The sequence below is a fragment of the Serinus canaria genome, chromosome 1 (genome assembly GCF_022539315.1).
Source record: "Serinus canaria isolate serCan28SL12 chromosome 1, serCan2020, whole genome shotgun sequence".
Classification (NCBI taxonomy): domain Eukaryota; kingdom Metazoa; phylum Chordata; class Aves; order Passeriformes; family Fringillidae; genus Serinus; species Serinus canaria.
Genome location: NC_066313.1, coordinates 33,327,829 through 33,348,384, shown reverse-complemented (window position 1 = coordinate 33,348,384; position 20,556 = coordinate 33,327,829). Strand labels below are relative to the sequence as shown.

Below are 20,556 nucleotides of genomic sequence, written 5' to 3'. Positions count from 1 at the left end.
TGAAATGATGGTGCTGACAAGCTGCACCAGATGAGCTATTTCCTGCATCATCACTGGTGCTAAACTTTCATGCAGAAATTCTCAGAATGCCAGACAGCAAATATAAGAAATTAATTTTATTTTCTTGAATGAAGATGATAAATAATTTAATGCAGAGAATATAAGAATTAGCAGAATACCAGCAAGTTCAACTGTAAACAGAATAAAACAGCAATAAAAAAAATTGCCAGTACTCAGTACTAAAATAGTCCTTAGCCCATAAAAGGCCTATTCTTACTTTAAAGTTAATCCAGAAAGACTTAAAAAAAATATTATTATATTAAAAGAATCAAACCAAGCATATGCATTTGTACTCAACAAGATGGAACTGCTTCACTTTTGGAAGGCATCCACTTGTGTTGTAACTCTGCAACAGGAGCTGTCAAGTCCTTGCAGAAGGCAGAGTGGTCATGACGGTCAGTGTGTCCCACGGGACTACAAACGCCTGGAGGAGGATCACCACCACCACCCTGGCACCACTGAGATTCTGAGTGTTTCCATATTAAAAGCCAGATACTATGCCCAGAAAACATGTGCAGGTTTCTTGGAAATACTCTGCACTACTTGAGGGGGGAAGTTAAGAGCACTTATCTGCCCCAGGGCTGAACACAGCTGCTGGGACTGGAGGCATTTCCCCTTGAGAAGGCAAAGACAGAGAAGTTTCCTCATTCTTTGGACCTCTGTGTTTACAGAAATTGCAGGAGATACTAACAAAAATCTATAGAGACAGTTTGTACATGAGATTTTGAATTAATATAAATCAGTTTTTAAGGGAAAAAAAAAGGTTCTTTAGTAAAGTCTCTGGAGTGTGTTTTTACATATGTAGATTAAAAAACCAAAGGGCCAAGCTTCAATTCATCAAAAAAATGAGGAACAGACTGGAAGCAAAATCCTGAACCTATGTTCAAGATTAATTTACTTGAATCAGATTAGGTAGGTTGAAGTCTGATATAAGCATCCCTATACTGGGAACTCTAATTTGGGAATTGAATTCCCATTTCTAGAGTATATAAAATGCTTAATATTTCCATTTTTAAAGGAGCTGAGAGTGAGAATTTTCCAGAAAGGAAAAAAAAAATCAATTCTGAAAGATATTAGGAAGCTTTCTGGTATAGCATAAGAAATACTTTGAAATAAATACAGTATTGAATAGGAGGCAATGAACTATTACTATCTGGCAACTTCCCCCCAGTTATTTTGATCTTTAGTGTTATATATTCAGAAAATATATTTATTATACAGTTAGAATATCAAAACCAAAAGGTGCCAAGGTTATTATTGAAGTGGTGTTGCCTGGGTGGCCTTTTCTGTCTGTATGCAGTGCAGTCATTCCATGAAGATCTATTTCCAGAACCTGTAAAACCCCAGTGCTATTGCTAGGCAAGTGAACACCGAAGCTGTTAAAAAAAAACCAACAAAACACAAAGAATGGAGATAAATAGCTGAATGCTATTGTTCCACTTTATCCATAGAAGAAATTAGCTGCAAACAGATGGAAGAATTAACAACTCTAGAGCAGAGCCTCCTAAACCTCCCAGATTGCTGCAGGTGTGACAGAACAATTCCAGAAGCCAATGGCTGGTCTCAGAAGCTATACCCTGGCACAGCAGCAGTGCTGAGATGGGAGGCCCAATGCAGCAGCCTAAGGAGCCACATTTCCAGGGACACATCCCAACAACTATGCCGGATACCTCAGAGCACCACAGGCTACAGGGGCTTGTACTACTGTCACCCAAGCTACTGGAAACTGCACTACAGGAGAGCTGGCTGCACGAGAGCTCACGTTACATATCCCAGATTTCCCATGGAACCAAAATGACAATGAATTTGAAAATGAGCTGTCAAACATGGCAGCACTCCTGAAACCTGATGAGTTGTCTTTTGGATTTGTTATGCTGCTGTTTCAATTAGTGTTAGAATAAAGCTAATTACATTTGCCTTGGAACTTATTCTCACTTCCAAATATAATGCATTACTCTCTTTTTATCCAGCTCCTACACAATAAAAACTTCACTGGTTATCTACATATTAGAGAAGAGTAATCTCAAATTATGTTTTTGAACAAGGAGAAATTTGTTCTGCTTGGTAGGGGAAAAGTTCAAGTCCTGCCACACAGAAAGTGTGTGTTTGTGAAGACTCAGTGGGAGGCAGAACTGGTCACTCAGACCAGTCCTGAATGACAGCAAACCTTCAGCAAAACTTCTGTAGCAACTCCATCACATCAATGGCTGCTGCAGCAAGCAGAGGTACTGTCAAACTCAGTAAAGTATTTAGGCTCTTAATTTTTTTTTAACCATGTCTATATTTGTCCTAATCCCAGTTCTGGGCACCATCCTAGTCCCACTGTGGCATGCTCCCAGCTCTTCTGTCTTCTCTGTCACATTTCTTCCAGCTGGAGGGAGAAAGAGATCTCCTCCATCCAATCCTAGTTGTCTGCTGCTACAGCTGACCTCATTTAGCATTTACTCCTAAACAGAATTTTATACAGCCACAACCCAGTACCAGTACTCACCTCCTTGCCTGTCACATACCTGCCAAATAGCGAATGGTATCAAGTTTATTTGATTCCATAAGTGTTTTTAAGGAAGCTATTTCAGTGTCAATTTTATTACTGATTTCCGAGATAATGCTGTTGGTATTTGCATCCTGAAATATTAAAAGACAGCATATATTTGACAATGATCTCTAGCCCTTTCAGCTTTCCAAAGCTGAACTAAAATACCATGATACCAGAAACAAGAAAATTTCCAACCTATCACTGCTAGGAGACATTAGAGAAACTTGCTTCATACAATCTAGAAAGATTGCTGAAGGGATAGAGACAGTAAAAGAGAAAACTTCAACAATCATAGCATCACAGACTGGCTTGGGTTAGAAGGGACCTTAAAGAGCATCTTGTTCCAACCCCCCTGCCATGAGCAGGGACACCTTCCATTAGACCAGGTTGCTCAGAGCCCCTTCCAGTCTGGCCTTGAATACTGCCATGAATGGGCAACCTGTGCCACTGTCTTGCCACCCTCATGACAGACTTTTGTCTCTGATGTGCCAGTGCCTCCTGAAGGAGATACTCTACAGCACACAGAATAGTATTCCTGCATTTTTGAAAAACAAAGGTTTAAGCATTCACAAGGCATATCGCAAAAATGGAAGATATGCTCAAGTTGGGACATGGTCCCTCTTCAGCCCCACAAACTCTGGTGTCCTCCAACAGGTTCAGGACTTCCAGCTCTTGAATTGCTTGGCTGTAGGCACCTGCATCATCCCTGTGATACAGCTCATCAGTTAACACTGGGAAAAAGGAAGCATGGTAGCTCACATCCCAGCTGTGCCAGCCTGCAACAGCATTTGGGAAGCAAGGGACAAGGATGGAATGCCTCCCTCTGCTGACTGGAGTTTAGTGTGAATCCCACAGGCAAGAAACACCTGCAACAGCCCTGAGTGACAGAGCCTGGCCTTTTGCTTCACCATACCCACAAACGTATTAGTTTTCACCAAAGTTTGGGGTTTACAGAACATAATTACTATGTTATGTTATTAATAACTATGCAATGCATAACTATATCCTACTTTGTTCAATACTTACTTTTTTATGAAACTCTGTTGTTGCTTCCATCAGTTTCCTCTCCTGATCTGTAAACTGTGGATAAAAGACAAATCACAGCTCTAGTAACAGAAACACAACACAAAGCTAATAAGGTCATCCCACAGACCAACTCACCATATCTGTCACCCTGCTCCTCTCCAGGTTTATGTCTAGCTTGCTGTCAGCTCGGATTTTGCCGGTTTCAGTCTTTAAAACAAATTAAGATTATGAAAATAGCTACTTATTCTCCCTAATGGGAGTGTGTAGGTACTTGCTGTTTACTTACCATTAGCTGCTGTTTAACTTGATCCAATTCAATTTTCATTTTCTAAGGGCAGAGGAGAAAAAAAATTTTTTAAAAATTCAGGAAACTTAACCAAATGAATCAGTGATGTGTTATCACTGCATCCATGCAATTATTCTTTCCCCATTTTTCCTCCCAATGGAGCAATTTGTTCTTGATTAAATATCCTAACTAATGTGTTTGGATGTACAGGCATATATAATCTGCTGGGAATTTTGTTCAAAATAAAGGATTTATTTTGTATCAATGATGATCTTGTTATCCTGAGTCTAAAGACAGCAGAGAAATACCAAAATACCACGAAGTAAAAGCAAAATGCGTCTCAATCACCAAATTAATTAAATTGTTGCAAAGGAATGGCTGACTCCTCTACCTGCACTATAAGGTTAATGGCCAGAAACTAGCCGTTACCCTTAAATAAAATTACAGAAGCTGAAAACAATGTACACATCTTAGAACCCTTTACAGAAGATCTGAGCAGGTCATAGCAAGTGAAATATATTTTTATATAACATACAGACTCTTCAATTCTGATGAGAGCATCCAGAATTACTTTTACATTTTGTTCCACAAAACATCAGGTAAAACACAACAAATACTGAAATTAAAATGCTCAATGAAAATATATATTAGTACCTCATTCTCTGCTCTCAAGTTTGCAAATTCACTTTTCTCCAGGATGACCATATCTTTTCGAATGGAGTCCAAATGTGCCATTATCTGCTGTAAAGTTATTTCCTTTGAAAAATAAAGCATGCCATTGATTAAGGTGCACTCTTTCTGACAAGTAAAGAAAAAATGCTTAGGTCTGAAACAACGAAATTAGCTACTGCAAAGCCCAAAAGTAGGGAGTCTCTCTAACAAGAATGTGACAGAAACAGACAATTTAATACCAGCAATTTGTTTGAAAGACTCAAGAGTTTTGTGCTTTCTCTGTTGCTTTAATTCACCAAGTCTGAACTTAAGCAAAAAGGCCAGAGGTGTTAGTCCAAGTAGCGATGAAATAAAACAGACCTGAAACTACAGGTGACTCCTGCAGTCTCTTCCACTTTCAACATTCAGTACCCTCAGAAGCATTAATTGTTGATCTGAACGCAGCTCTTACTAAGCACTTCCATTCCTTCCCAACAAACTCATTGAAAGCCAAAGACTTAATGAGTATCTTACTGCCAGCTTCAAAATCTGATGGACAGAAGTGAAACACTGCTAAAAAGCACTGAGAAAAGCCTTCCTGGGGCTTGAACTAACAAGTTCAGAATTCAACCACTACATATAAACACAGGAAAAAACCCAAACCAGAAAATAAAGGAAGAAGCTCAGAATTTTAAAATGCTGAAAGCAATACTCCTTCACCCAGGATATGGAAGTTACTCTACTATTTAGCATGGAAAAAGACACATTGCTGTGGGATTCTCTGATGCACAGTGATAGTTTTGATCATTGCTCCAGAAGGCTCTGCAAGCTGAAATTATGTGCTATTCTTCTTCAATTACTTAATGTAATTAAGCATTCAATGCTGTTTTATTTGAACTGCTGAGCCTTTCTTCTAACAGATTTTTGTCTTACTGGCATTTACTTGTAATAAAAATTGTCTAACTTTTTTTCCCCTTCTGAATCTCAGAAAAAAACCAAGAACTTCTGTCTCTGTGATTTTCTTTCACCAAAATGAAAACCTTTCTTTTTGGAAATCCTATTACATACAAAGCACCCTAAGCAGAATTTGCATGGAATTGCATTAGGCAGAAACATTGGTTTTTATAGTGTAGTCAGTATTGATAATGAATATTTTAAGATGGTAAGAGGCATATTATCTCTTCAGTGTAAATGCAACCAAAGTTTTCCCAGGAATTGTAAATCTTCATTGTGTTCAACTAAGTAGTCATACTTCAGTAGGAGCTGGTCAGGGCCTATAACCTTCTGTTAAAATCCCAGTGAAAATTAGGAAATCCTGGCACAGTGAGGTGTTTATAGTACTAGAGAGAGCTGCAAGATGCACACACAAGCTTTTATAGCTACACAGCACAGATGATTTTTTACCTGCTGGGCCTGTGTAACCATGTCCTTGTAGACAGTGTCTAAGCTGACATTGGACAGGGTTATCAACGCCGACACGATGGTCTGTGCCTGTTCCTTCCCAAAGCCTACGGGACAATTGAAGGATGACAAGGTAAGGTGGTATTAAACATCTGGATAAGGAGCAAGAGATGCTCAAGTGTCAGACCTAACCAGTGGCACATGGGAATTCACACAATGACTGGGAACTGACAGCCAGGAGCCAGGCACTGCGACTTCAGCTAGAAAAAGCAATGCTGCAAAAATCTGAACCACAGCACCTTTTAATATACTGAAAGTCTAGACACGCAGCTGAAAGAAAGACCAAATTTCTTCATACAAGATCCAGCCATTCATGCATCATAAAAATAATTTAGCAAAACTTTACTTCATAATTAACTTTCACAAATTCTGTTAAAACCAAACTTACCTTCAGTTACAAAGCATGCACTCAATAGAATAATAACAAGTAATTCTGCATATATTGGAACTGTCCTGTAGAGATAGGAACACATGCAAAACTGATTTTTAAACTGCTGCATCCATTGCCTGCAGAATGAACTCAAACTGGGATTTTTGCTTTCTGACGATAAAAAGTACACTTTGTGTACTTTAGCTTAATGTAAATTTGAAGTGTTACAGATGATGTGTGGTGAATAATAGGGAAGAAAAATTGCTCTCGTTTTAGTTGGATCTGGTCAAATGCTGAGAGCTTTTGCCCTAGAGATTTATTTCCAGCAATCTGACTGATGCTGTGTTTCAACTACCACATTTTATAAAGTGGGCTAAATTAACACTGAAAAATACTTTCAGAGGCTTCTAAAATACCGGTACTGTCGAGGTGCACCACTGGTTTACAGGCCTAAAAGCTTTATGACAGCTTCCTTCCACTACAAAGTGTGACAGTATTGCTTCAGTTTCTCTGAATTTTCAGGGTTACTTAAGCTCTTGCCAATTTCTTATGTTGCTCTTCCTCCACAGCAAGAAATGACTTATTTTTTGAAAGTTTAGAAAATGAGGAAAAATATATATAAGCAAGAGACTGAAGTCTGAAAACTGTCTAAAGCTTGGAAAAAACTAAAATGGCTCTCTTACTTTTGTGGCTTTACCTATACAGACCTGTCACTGTGGTAGAAGCATTTGTAGAACTTACAGAACAAATTAAACTGAATAACAACTGGCACCAGACAGACTTCACCCCACAAGTTCTAAAGGAACTTGAACAAGAAATAGCTGAATCAGTTCCTGGGACAAGTCACATTTCACAGCCTACTGTCGTTTCCCATGGACTGGAAAATAACAGTGCCAGTTTTTAAAAACAGTTCTAGAGAGATGTAGGGAGATACAGACTGCCAAGTCTGCCAAGCATGAAAAAAACCCCCCATAGTTAGCAGACTACTGCAAGTCTTTTAACTACTAACACATATTATTATGATTGGACCCAAATAGTGGAAACAATCCTAACCTCTGACTGTACAAAATTTCTACTGTCACTTGGGATTTTAAAAGATAGTTGCTAGTCTGATGAAGACATCAGCTGAAAGCTCAGCAGGAATGAATAAAGCAAACTAAACCCTTTGAATCACTAGGAAAAGGAACAGAGAACACAAGATACACAACATTACTTTACTATGCAAATCCATAAACCCTTTGAATCACTAGGAAAAGGAACAGAGAACACAACAGACACATTACTTTACTATGCAAATCCATAGGACATTCAGTTGTCAAGTAATGCCAGCACTGTTCCCTGAAAACATGAAACGGAATGGAATGTGACAGAAGCAGAAAATATTAACAGAAGGGCATTGTGAATAATCAAAAATATGGAAAATCTATTGCTTCAGGAAAAATGCAACAAGCTGGGATTCTTCTCTTTGGAAAATGATGAGGCAATATGACAGAAGTTTGCATAATCATGAGTGACATAAGAGATTAAACGTTCACTCCTTCCCACCGAAGAGCTGAGTGGGCATCAAATTCACCTCACAAATGCCAGATTCTGCATAAACAGAACATGCAGATGTCTGAAGTTCCATGAGGAAGGATGCTCTGGATAGTAATCAGTTTATAGTGGCTCAGGGACTGCATAAACTTGTGAAAAGATTTCCACTGAAGGTTACTAAAACTCTCAACTCATTTAAAATATGTCCAGGGTGACAAACTGGAAACTTGGAAAGTACAAGGGGATGTGTGACATACATCTGCCCTGCTGAAACACTTCTCTGCCTGGAGTGTTACGCCAGGGCTGGATGGACCCTTTATCTGACTTCAGCCAGTCTCACTCACAACAGAAGAGTGGGCATTGAGAATGTATCACAGCACCATGCTGCTGAAAACATTTCTCATTAGGAAAAAACCTTTCAATTATTCTTAGCAGGCTAGTAGAAGAAATTTCTTGAAAAGCTTCATTTTTGTTATAGAAGTCTGTAAGTGTTACTTTACATTTACTACCTGTGTCGTGTTCCTCGGCTGGAAGACACCACATAAACCTGCCTACAGCTACAAATGAGGTAAATCTAATGTCCCAGTTGCTTGTACAGCACACCATCAGATGCCTCTCCTTCACCAGCCTGCTCAAGAGGCTGCCAAAACATTTTACACCACCTCATACAGGCACTCTGGGGAAACTGACAGCACTCAAAGTTACACTACTTAATATTCAAAGTTTTCCTTTGAATTATTTATCTGATATCACTTACCATGGGCTTCCAGCTCCTGCACTAATGCATGGGTATCAAAAGTCACCTTCCTCTGCTCCAGGGGAGTGATATCAATTCTTCTGACATCATATGACTTCTTAACAAATGTGGCAGCAAAACCTGGAAATAACCAAACAAGTCTTAATCTTACCTTGACTGGCATATCATGCTATACACTTATTTTAATTTCTTTCATCACAGAAAAGCTACATGGATGTTGCAACAATAAGCTGGGTTGCAGCACACACCAGAAATCATCAACACTTTTCCACAAGGAATTTACACTAAACAGGACTCACAGATCTATCTGAAGTGTGTTCATGTAGCTGTGCAACAGAGAAGCATCCTGATACAGCACAAATAACCCCCACAGCCAACTGTTTTATAATATTTGGGAAACATCACTTAAATAATTTTCATACTTGTAAAACACTGAAGGACTTTATGCAGTTAAGCATTCATTGGTGTTTTATTTAAATAGCTGAGCCTTAATTCCAACAGCTTTTTATTTTACCACAGAATGGTTTGGTTTGGAAGGCACCTTAAAGATCAATGAGTTCCAACCCAAGCAGGGACAGCTTCCACCAGACCAAGCTGGTCAAAGCCCCATCCAACCTGGCCTCAAACACTGCCAGGGATGGGGCATCCACAGCTTCTCTGGGCAGCCTGTGCCAGTGCCTCACCACCCTCACAGTAAAGAATTTCTTCTTTATATCTAATCCAAATAGCTCATTTTCAGTGGCTCGTGTGAACATAAAGCTACAGTTTTTAAAAAATATATATACAAGTCTAATTACAATGATGAATTAATTTCTTGGTTCACCAGGAAAGTAACTGGACAGTAAAGGGATATGATGTTTGTATCTAATACCTCAGAGATTATACCTAATCTCTAAAGAGGTAGTAGTTAACCTCAGGTATTAGTTAAAGATCCACTCTATTTATGATGTGCCCTCCCACAAGCAGGTTTCACTGCTTCTCCTACTTTTATTTCAAGCATATGTCACTTTATGTTTGTCTGGTTTCACATATTACAGATTCTGCTCTGATTAATTCTTTGTTATCTAAGGAGCCCTGTTACTTCTTAATCTGTTTATTCGAAACTATATGCACTGCTGGCTCTCTGCCTTAACCAAATTCTGTCTTATCCAGATCTTAACTCAAAAGCTTTATAACATTTAAACAACAGGGAATTTATAATTTTGTGCTGCTACTAGATAAATCAAGTTATGTGCTATCTTACAAATACTATAAAAACCTGACTATAACTAAACCAGCCACAGCATTGTATTATTAATGACAATATTAGAGTTAAGATGCACCAAATGGTACATGCAAATAATGAAAACCAACTGAAAAACCTCGTTTTTATGGAGCTGTCTCAGCTTTTAAACGCACATCTCGTCTTCTAAACGCATAGGTGGATTTTTTCATTGGGTTGAACAGCTACATTGCACAGACACTGTCTCAAGAAAGCTGATATTACACTTCTGGTTGCTGGCCCCGCTGCTCCACTCCTGCAGTCTCGACTGGATGTTCGTCTCCCCGCCCAGAGATGCGAAAACCACTCCACAGACCCGTACCCGAGACACCTCTGGCATCCCCGGTACCTCCTCCCGGCCCGAACACCACCTGACACCCGCGTACACGGCTCCTCCCGCCCGAGGAACTCACCCCTTGTTCCAGCCCCGAGGGAAGGCGCTCAGCGCTCCCTCACACAGCGCCTCAGGGACGGGCCCCGCGGCCGCTCCCACACCGAGTCCGGCCAGCGCCGCTCACAGACACGGCCCGAGCTCACCCGACACCGGCAGCCACCCACCCCGAGGGGCCACAGCACGGCGCTGCGGCGCCTCTCACCTCTGCGAGGAGCCGGGGGCAGCCGGGCCGGCATCGGGAGCAGGAGCGGCCCGGCCAAGGCGCGGATGGCACCGCTGCTCCCGACGCCCCTCATGGCGCCCTCCGCTTCCGCCCGCTCACTGCCGCTTCCGGTCGGTCCCCGCGGAGCATGCTGGGTATTGTAGTCCGCGGCCTCACGGAAAAGCCCGGCCGGAGGCGGCGGCGCAGCGCCCCCGTGCGGATGGGAGGAGTGGAGGGCTCTGGCCGCCATGTCCGTCCTGAGCAGGTGCCGCACCGCGAGGGCTGCTCCGCTCTGTGACGCCAGGGAAACGAGCTTGAAGATCATCTAGTTCTAAACCTCTGCCGTGGGCAGAGACAACTTCCACTGGATCAGCTTCCTCAAAGCCCTATCCCTGGCCTTGAACACTTCCAGGTATTGGGCATCCACAGTTTCTCTGGGCAACCTGTGCCAGTCCCTCACCACCCTCACACTAAAGAATTTCTTCTTTATATCTAATCCAAATCTCGGTGGCTTGTGTGAACATAAAGCTACATTTTTTTTTTTTTTTTTTAGAAATACATACAAGTGTAATTTTCATGATGAATTAATTTCTAGGTTCACCAGGAATATAACTGGGCAGTATAGGGAGATGATAACTTGTATCTTAATACCTTAGAGATAACTTCCTTTTCTGGGCAACCTGTGCCAGTGACAGGTCCCCCTCACGGTAAAGAATTTCTTCTTAATATCTAATCTAAACCTGTCCTCTTTTAGTTTAAAACCGTTGCCCCATGTCCTGTCACCGCTGGCTCGTTTAAAAAGTCTCTGTCTTTTCACAAGCCCCCTCAAGGTCCTGGAAGGCCGCAGTGAGGTTTCCCTTTAAGCCTCTTCCTACCTGAACGTGCCCCACTCTCTCAGTAGGAGAGGTGCTCCAGCCCTTTGATCATCTTTGTGGCCTCCCCTGGACTTGGTCCAACAGCTCCACATCCTTATTCTTGTCTTGAGGTGCCAAGACTGGACAGAGCAGTCCAGGCTGGGTCTCACCACAGCAGAACAGAATGGCAGAACCCCTTCCCTCGCCCTGCTGCCCACGCTGCTTTTGTTGTAGCTCAGGACACAATTGGCTTTCTGGGCTGTGAGCACACCCTGCCTGCTTGTGTTCAGCTTTTTATACATGAGAGCCCCCAAGTCATTCTCCTCAGAGCTGCTCTCAGTAAGTTCTTCCAGTCTATGCTCACATGTGGGATTGCCCCAGCAGATGCAGCCCCCTGCACTTGGTGAACTTCATGAGGTTCTCATGGGCCCACGGATCAACAGCTCCTGTGTTGCCGAGATACGGACATTAGAAACAAACCCCAACAATAGCAACAAAGAGCTGTCACTGAGGGAGAAGAGCCGCAGATCGGCGCCTTCTCTGCAGGGATGTTTTTGTTAAGCGCTAACAGTGTCACACGCAGGCTCAGGATGGCAAATGCTCCTTGAGCAGCACACAGTTCTTTCCATCCACAAAAGCTTCCCTGGCGTCGCAGAAAGGCTGAGTGCCCCAGGGTGCTGATTTTCTGCTTCAGACAAACAGCAGGACGACAAACAGGGTGTTTGGAAGCTGTGATTTCTGTCAGCCGGAACCAGCAGCTGAACTCGGTAGGTTTCAGCAACCCAGAGAGCTGCTCCGGGCATCAGGACTGCTGTCCCGGTTTGCCGTAGGAGGGCAGCAGCCTACAGCCGGATCGGCTGGCGACGGGACTCTCTGTTCTGATCAGTTCCCCTTTCTGCTCTCATCTGTACATATTCAGTGCAGGACAGCCATTCCTGAGCTCTCAGATGGCTATTCTACAGCTTTTGCACGCACACAACTCACATATCTCGATATTATCAGTCCATTTGTCTGGGTGAGAGTTTGCAGCAGGGATTACTTCTGTGCTGCCATACTCTGCAAGGATGCTGTAGGGTGGAAGGTTTTCCTCTGAAACAGATCAAAACAGGAAAGACAAGTGGATGTGGACCACCTAGAGAAAAGTGTTGGAACCAGTGAGATGGTTGCAAAGAGGGGAAATAACAAGACACATCCTCTGCCTGGTGTTGGGATGATCCATCTATCATCCTTTCTCAGCATCCATGAGCACACCCCCCTCCCAGCTCTGTTCTGTTTCACCTCAGGGGGTAAGAGGCGAGTAATGCTGGGAAGCAGAACTGGCTCTGATCCCTCTCTAACCACACTGGTGAGACAAAGCCAAAGTGTAAGATACAGCTTGGGAGGCAAAGGTGAGTGAGATTCAACAGCCTGGAGTGGGACAGCTTGCATCTAGAAGATGCTGTTGATGATAATTTTGTCCTCTAATTGTTTCAGCACTGCCTGGTATTGTATATATTTAGGAACATGAGAGCTCCACAGTGTCTCTTACTCAGGTCAGTGTGTTGTGCTCTGACTCTCTTCTGCATTACAAATCCAGGCTTTGCCATCTCTGGCTACTCAGTGAGCTCTTGTGCTTCAGCATCATGCTAGAAAACAGCTCTCAGGATTTCACTCTCATTTGCTAAAGGTACCTGGCAGATAGGAGGTTGTTATCCAGCAGCTCTCCAGAGCTGCTTAAGCTCTTTATGGGAAACCCAGAGAGAAGGGCTGGTGCATCCTACCCAGTTTTGAGCTGACTGGAGCTTAGGAGCTTAACTGTGCTTCACAAACATACGGAGACAAAGAGCAGGGAGCCAGTGCAGATCAACAACAACAGTACAATAGATTCTGTATTTCCCATACAAAAGAATTCACTGAGGCATGCATCCGGGAAAGCTTTCTTCCTCCTAAGATACCTATCACAGTTTGCTTTCCATCTAGATAAGCACACTTGCAGCAAATTAGATTACCTTCCAAATAAACATGCAGGGTGGGGCATGGGAGCCTGGGGTAGGATAGGTCAGTGCTCAGCATGATTAATTTACATACATCAGGCTCAGATAAATCTTACTAAATTAAATTTAGATGGAGTGTGGGCTGTGGACAGACAGACTTTGAAGCTGTGGTTGACATGATGTTGATTTTCATCCTTGTCGGTGTCTTGAATAACACTGGGGCCCCAGTGGGAAGGAATAATAGGAGAGTGATTGCAGATGTATTTGATTAAGGCTTGTCTAAGTCAGTGAGGTGGCTGCAGTCGATGGAACCATGCTGACTTCTATCAGCAGAGGCTACTGCTTGTTCTTTGTAACCTTGTACTACTGAGAAGCCCAAGCCCTGCATCAGCATCTCACCATTGTGAAATCTCTGTATGTAGATCCTGCATGCAGACAAAGTCAATACAATTCTAGTGTGGAAATTAGGTAGGGTAAAAAGACTTTGGTGCTTGTTGCCTGATGCTCCTCTTGCCCATCTTTCTGAATTTCCCTCTCCCTGCCCTTCACAGAACTTCCATCTACCACCTGTGTGATACTTTGGTGGTCAGGGGCACCCCTCAAGCATAAGCCCACCCACATATTGCATCTTTCCCTAGATATTGTGATGTTTCATGGGCTCACTAAGCTATGGATAACTGACCCTGACATTCACAGTCTAGGTCACTCCAGAAATCCAGATGGATTCTGCTCCCTTCTAATCTGATGATGTTAGGGTACATTGTGCAGCACTGTCCAACTGCCTTCTGCTTCTGTGGATCACATGCCAGGCTCTTGGAAGGTTGCAGTTTATTGCAGCCCCGAGACATGTGAAAAGTCTCTGTTTTGGCCTACGCGTTCGAGGAATGAGTTGGAGTTCTTCAGTTCTCGGTCTCAGAGTTGTTTATTGGATCTTATCTATAAAATTTTGCTCCTGCCCTGCCGAGGTCTGTCCAGCAGGACAGTTCCAGGCACTCTGCCTGCCCCCGGGGTGGTGTTATCTCTTCACACTAAAATCTACGTATAACATGTTTACAATTACTTTCCAATACCTATCACCTATGTTAGACAGTGAGTTTCTACTCTAAACCAGTCTAAAAGTGCCAACATCACAGCAGAAGATGGAGGTAGAGAAGAAGAAGAAAGGCTGGACATGCCCAAATCCCTCCATCTTGCCCCCAAAACCCCTATTCTAAAATCCCCAAAAATCTACTTTTTCACCCAGTGATAATTTTATTATTACACTTCTTAAACTGCTGTGGCTTTCAGGTCTTCATACAAAGCTGGTAATTTGCTCCACGGGTCATAATCAAACCCACAGGTGTTCTGGGCTGTGTGCCAGGGTCTCTGAGCCCCCTGGCAGGGGTCCCGGCAAATCTGGACACCCAGAGGGATGTCCTGAGTTCCGACACCAGGCCATCAAACCTGCATTCTTGGATGGGTGCTTTGTAGCAGTGGTTTTCTTTGCAGTCCATGCATGTGGGCTTCTAGATTTGAGGTGGGCACATTGTTCCACTTTTTCATCCTCCTGATTGAGCAGGAGGAACTACAGGCTGGCATGGCATGGACAGGACAGTTGTCTCTGACAGGACAGAGACAACTCTGTGGGGCATCTCTGGCAGCTGAGACCTAGACCTTTGGTCAGGGGGAGGAGGGGAAGTTCTCTTTGAATCCTAGGAGCCATTGGAACAGTCACTCTGCAGTTAGTGGTTCAGGGTCTATCCAGTGCATCAGCCCTGCGGTGTTGGCATGCAGCAACGGTGAGTTATGTGCACCTTCTGCACATGGACTGGGTGCAGTCCCACCACCTCTACTTCCCTCAAGCACTGGATGCCTTTTACAGTGGTGGTTCACTTGCCCATGCATCATACCAAGTCACCCTTGAGGGAGTAACTGACTTTCATTGTCAACAGGAATTCTGTCCAAAGGCTTCCCTTTTTCAATCCTGCTATGTCTCCTTAGGGATCCCAGATGCCTGGCTTGCTGGCTGACTCCTGACAGCAGACCCCAGTATCCTGACATTGGAGCAACCAGGCAGCAATCTGCTCACCTGGCTTGTGGCTGTAATTTTTCCACAGATCTTGCAGCTCCTTTAAAACTTGGGGTTTATGGCCTGAGTGATTTCCGCCTCCTTGGTCTCTTTGTCACTCCTTCGTCCTGCCTCCTCTGATAGTGCTGGGCTGAGGCTCAATAGGCACAGGCCAAGCTGAAAAACATTGCCAAAATTCATTGGGTCTCATTGGGTTAGGCAAGGCACCTTCCTTCAAGTAGTGAGCCAGTTCAACAGGTTTATGTGCCTGTTCAAATGTAAAATCTCAGGCTATTGAAGGTGATGATAACTGCTCTAGGCATTGGCTCTAGGCACCTTCCCAAATCCTCCCACAAACCTTGCCAGCACCAACTGGCCATCTTGGTGCACATTTCTTCGTCACCTCACCAACAATGCTTTATCTTTGTTTTGTTTACTCTTGTGCCAGGACCAAGCCAGGTTCTGCAGTCCCAACAGCAATCCAACAATGCTTGAGAACATAATCAAACAGCATGCATGATCACGTATAGGGAACTTGGGAGCCCATGCAAAAAAAGCTGGACACATCCACCCCGGAGGAGCAGAGGATCCATCCCAGGGGAGCAGAGGGAGGTGTAATCCCTAATCCCTAATGCCTCCCACAAGGAAGTTCACACAGCATTAGAGGAACATCAATGCCAGGGCCATATGCCAGCCCTGGCACACGGCCATTGCCTTTTTCCAAAGGTGTTCAGGCGCAGTGAAGTAAAGCAATAAGCACCACAGGAAACTGCAGAAATGGCCTCAGACTGTAATATACAGTAAAGAACACAAGCTGCATGACCAGCACAGGACCTGCCAGCTGACAACTCAAACTGCTGATAAAATGCTCAACTGGAAACCTTTGTGTCAGGCTCCATGCTGTGCTTGGAACAGACTGTTGTGGGTTGACCCTGGCTAACAGACACCTACCCAGCTGCTCGCTGACTCCCCTCCCTCATGGGATGGGGAGAAAACAGAAAGAAGTTGAGGAGATTTGTGGTTTGAGCTAGTGATAGTTTAATGGGGAGAGCAAAAGCTGCATGCACAGGCAAAGCAGGGGAGAAAAAAGGAATTTATTACTACTTCCCACTGGCAGGCAAATGTTTTGCTACTTCTTGGCAAGGAGGACCTCAGCTTTAGTTGAGAAAACAAATGCCATAACCACAAACATAGCTTCACAGAATCACAGAATCAAAGACTGGCTTGCATTGGGAGGGACCTTAAAGACCATCCAGTTCCAAACTCCTGCCATGGGCAGGGACACCTTCCACTAGAGCAGGTTGCTCAGAGCCCCATTGAGCCTGGCCTTGAACACTTCCAGGGATGAGGCAACCTGTTCCAGTGCTTCACCAGCCTCACAGTGAAGAATTTCTTCTTAACTCCTTCCTCCTTCTCCTCCTTCCTCTGAGCTTTTACTACTAAGCATGATGTCATAGGTCATGGAATATCCCTTTTGTCAGCTAGAATCAACTGTCCTGGCTGGGTCCCCTTTCAACCCTTTGCCAACCCCCAGCCAACTTGCTGGGTGAGGTGGGTAGAGGAGGAAAGAGAGAAAACCACAGATGTTTTGTAAGCTCTGTGCAGCAATAGCCAAAACACTCTTGTGTTACCAACACCATTTCAGCCATAGCTTCAAAGCATCACTCCACACAGGCTGTTAGGGAAAAAAATGTAACTCCATCCCAGCCAGGCCCAGTACACTTGTCTAATGAAGATCCTGAAGGACAAAGTTGTACTGGAGAAACTGGCATAACTTCATAAACAAGTTCATAAGAGTCACTGTGATCTTATTTACAAGTTATCATGGAAATGGCTGACAGCTCCCAGGGAGAGTTTTTCACATTCCCTGATGTTGTTCAGAAATTCTGATGGAGTCCAAAATGCTTTGACTAAGATTGCACAGTGGCATTTTAGTGTTTTGAGACGACACAGACATTGATGCATTGCCACGTAAGCACGAACAGCACCCACTCAACCCCAGTGCTCTGTATCATGGGAACAGCTTGCAGACCATTGTTTTCAGAGATCTTCTTGCTTGAATAGGTTATACAAGAACTAAGAGCTTTCCACAAAGTGATCAAGTGTTTATGAGCCAGGAAACAGATCAAATATATTTCTTTGCAGGTTAATGTAAATCCAGCTGTGATTTTAAAAAATTTAAGAGATGAGCTTCAGAAAGGTACACTGCTTGCTTCAAGACAAGTAGAGACATGGCAACATCTCTACTTAGGGCTCCCTCACACGCAGAGGGTACCAGCATCCTGGCTTGGCGAGGTTGTGTCAAGGGAGATGTGTCACTGTAGCAGCTGCTCATTTCTAGATGCTCATTTCATCCATCTGCCCTGCAACCCATTGTGCTGTTAACTGCATTTGCCTGTAAGGACATTTGTCTTCTCAGCAATTCTGTAATGGTTAGACATGCTACAGCCAACTGCTAAATGCCACAGACCATCAGAAATGAAGGCAGAGTCATATGGGCCGTTGCATAAGGGAGTCAGATGAGGCCATTTTTCTCCCCTGTTCCAGGTACTGCAGTTTGCACTGAGGAGCTCTGTCATCTCACCCAAAACTTAATTAAACAGGAAGTGTCTAAACTGCCAGAGTGAGAGGGCCCACGCCTGACCTTCAGTCCCCAGGAGGCACTTTTGCTCAGTAGATAGCTGAAATGGCAGAGTTTCTGAGTTTACAAAACACACATACACATTTAGGTAAATTCAGTTCCCATTAGCATGGCTATAAATTAGGAGTGGTTTACTGCAACACTGTCAGACTCATTTGGCACTAACCTCCAAAATGCTTTATGCTAGTTGAAATTCAGTTGAAATCAAATCTCTGCTGATGTCATTCAAGTTCTAATTGTTTTCCCCGACAAGAAATTTGTCCCCTCTGTTACCTTGAATGAATAAAAGTTCTTTCATTCCTGGCCACAAGTTCACAAACCAGGTGAACAAAGGCTTTCTGCACTGCTGACCTCCAGCTTGGTTTGCTACAGGGATTGTAAATGGGGATGAATAAACAAATGCTAAAGATTTGGATTTTATTCTACTAAAGGAGCAGAAATGCCTCACTCCAGTGTTATGCTGATTTCTCAGCAATCAATCCAGTTTAAGGCTATAATGCTCCTTTTCAACAGTTTTACTGACTTTAGGTAACAGATATAGAATTCATTTCCTTGATGAGGTTGTTATGCTGTTTCTCACACTAAGGGCAATAGATTTGCCCTAACAAAGGATAAGATTTATAGGAGAGAGTTATAATTATTTTTAGTAACCAGGTTTTGGCTCTTTCATCTTCCCTGTCCAGGCCAAATGGAAGTTTAGGTATTAGAAATTCAAATGTACAGTCATCTGCCCTTTCTGGTTTGCAATTTCATCTCCTTCTAAAATGAAAAAAAATACAGGTTTTGGAGTTGTGGAAGAGCTTGAAGCTATGAAGCACCTAGTAACTGCTGTTTCAATTGACAGGATACATGAAGAAGCTATTGTGAGAAAGGTGCACAACAAATTCCTACCAACACCACCTATGTATGGCCAAAGACATGAGGAACACATCCAACCATGAAGAAACAACCTCTCAGCTACCAGTTCATGGTCAGAGTTTCAGACACTCTTTTCCCCAAAATTAAATTATTCTCAGTATCTGCAGGTAATGTGCAAAACTGAAATCTCTTCTACCCCAGTAGACAAATCTAATTAAGACTTAAATAAGATGTTCAAGGTGTTCATCATCGGAAATAATGGAGCTGAGGCTGGATGGAGCTTAGAGCAACCTGGTCTAATGAAAGGTGTCCCTGCCCATGGCAGAAGATTTGGACTAGGTGATCTTTAAAGGTCTCTTTCTACTGAAATAATTTTGTGGTTTAATGATAAACTGTCAGGTTTGATGTGCCAAGAGGATTACTTCTGAATAAATGTTTTGTAGATCATCAGTTCTAGTGTACGAGAGGGAGTGTAATGCTCAAGATCAAAAGTGAAAAAAACTGTATAAGGGAATGCCAAGAGAAAACTGATTTGGGGCAGGCTTGAGGTGGAGTTCAGACTCCTTTGCATAAAACCAGAGTTTTTGGCATGGCTCTGTGAAATAGATGAGGTCTATTGTCAGGAGTGGAATGGAAATGCTGCCTGCTTGTACCATTCGCAGAGAGAACAGCTGAGGAAACAAGGGCACAACTCTGCCCAGAGCTCTGTAGTTGCTCTGTGGCAAAGATGAGAGTAGCACAGAGGCATTCTGGGTCCTGTGCCAGAGTTTAGTCACTTCGTGGTATAACATCTTTTTCCTTACTACAGTTTAGTCATTTGGGCTGAAGTATTCCAAGTTGGAAAATCTGTTCATGGCTGAATTTGAAAACTTAAGGCAGAATGGTTCAGATCTTTCTGAGCAGGCAGCTCTGGTATTCCCACACCTTGAAACAACATAGGAATTTTGGCAGGGCATTTACTTGGGTCAAATCCTTTGCTTTCACCTTCAGATTTTATAATAAGGAATTTAGAAGAATCTACAAGTTCATTACAGTTCAGCAAGCGGAGGGGTTAACCTACACTCTGTGAACCACGGAGGTACAGACCTAAGCACTGAATGATCAAAGATCTTTAGGAAAATACCATGTGATCTTGTTGTTTGGAACTGACTCATAACACATGCACAGCATGAGCAGGGTAACCTTAAATTTGGCATTTGGTACTTGCATATGCTTGGATTTTCAGGTTTAATAGCCTGTGTGTAATATATATTAATCTGTCTATGTCTATATGCACAATGTATGTGTTTAAGCCTTGCTATGGAAAAGCAGGCAATCTCTGTTTCGGTAGCAACTGGGAATTACACAGAACAGTGAAATAAAGCTCTGGAAAGGATTTTTTTGATCTGAGATGTTATTTCTGTTCTGATTTCTCTTTCCTTTTCTTCCTTTGCCTTAATCAAAACTATTAACCCAAGATCATGCCTCAGAGCTAAAGCAAGCCCTTAGGGAATTTCTGAAATGTTCAAAAGGAGTGCAAAGAAGCAATTTTGCTTTATTTTGCAATGATTGTAGATGTTCTGTGCCAGGTCCGGTCCCTCCTGTAGGGTCAGAAAAATTACTTAAACAGTCCTAATTGATGAACACCAATTAACAGGCAGAGGTAA

The 20,556-nt window shown here is 43.0% G+C and overlaps 2 protein-coding genes across 7 annotated transcripts in view; one reads left to right on the top strand and one right to left on the bottom strand.

The window, feature by feature from the left end:
- Positions 1 to 20,556, top strand: part of ANKRD42 (ankyrin repeat domain 42) — a 268,662-nt gene that overhangs the window by 16,410 nt on the left and 231,696 nt on the right. Inside the window, exon 14 of one of the 5 annotated variants that reach the window (XM_009085571.4) lies at positions 1,512 to 1,984. The exons of the other annotated variants lie outside the window; for them this stretch is intronic. Within the exon in view, the coding sequence (XP_009083819.3) occupies positions 1,512 to 1,544 (33 nt within the window). The 3' untranslated portion in view covers positions 1,545 to 1,984. Of the gene's footprint in view, positions 1 to 1,511; positions 1,985 to 20,556 lie in introns of those variants that run through there. 5 annotated transcript variants of the gene reach the window in all.
- On the bottom strand, positions 102 to 10,665 carry CCDC90B (coiled-coil domain containing 90B). Of its 2 annotated transcripts, none has more exons than XM_009102729.4 (9): positions 10,538 to 10,665; positions 8,681 to 8,800; positions 5,964 to 6,067; positions 4,563 to 4,664; positions 3,909 to 3,950; positions 3,758 to 3,829; positions 3,623 to 3,676; positions 2,571 to 2,685; positions 102 to 1,436 (listed from the first exon to the last, which is right to left on the bottom strand). In XM_009102729.4, the coding sequence occupies exons 1-9, from the start codon at positions 10,629 to 10,631 to the stop codon at positions 1,381 to 1,383; spliced, it is 759 nt and encodes a 252-aa protein (XP_009100977.3). In that variant the 5' UTR covers positions 10,632 to 10,665; the 3' UTR covers positions 102 to 1,380. The 2 variants fall into 2 exon arrangements, with proteins under 2 accessions (XP_009100977.3, XP_030090208.1); XM_030234348.2 differs by lacking the exon at positions 10,538 to 10,665 and adding an exon at positions 10,355 to 10,519.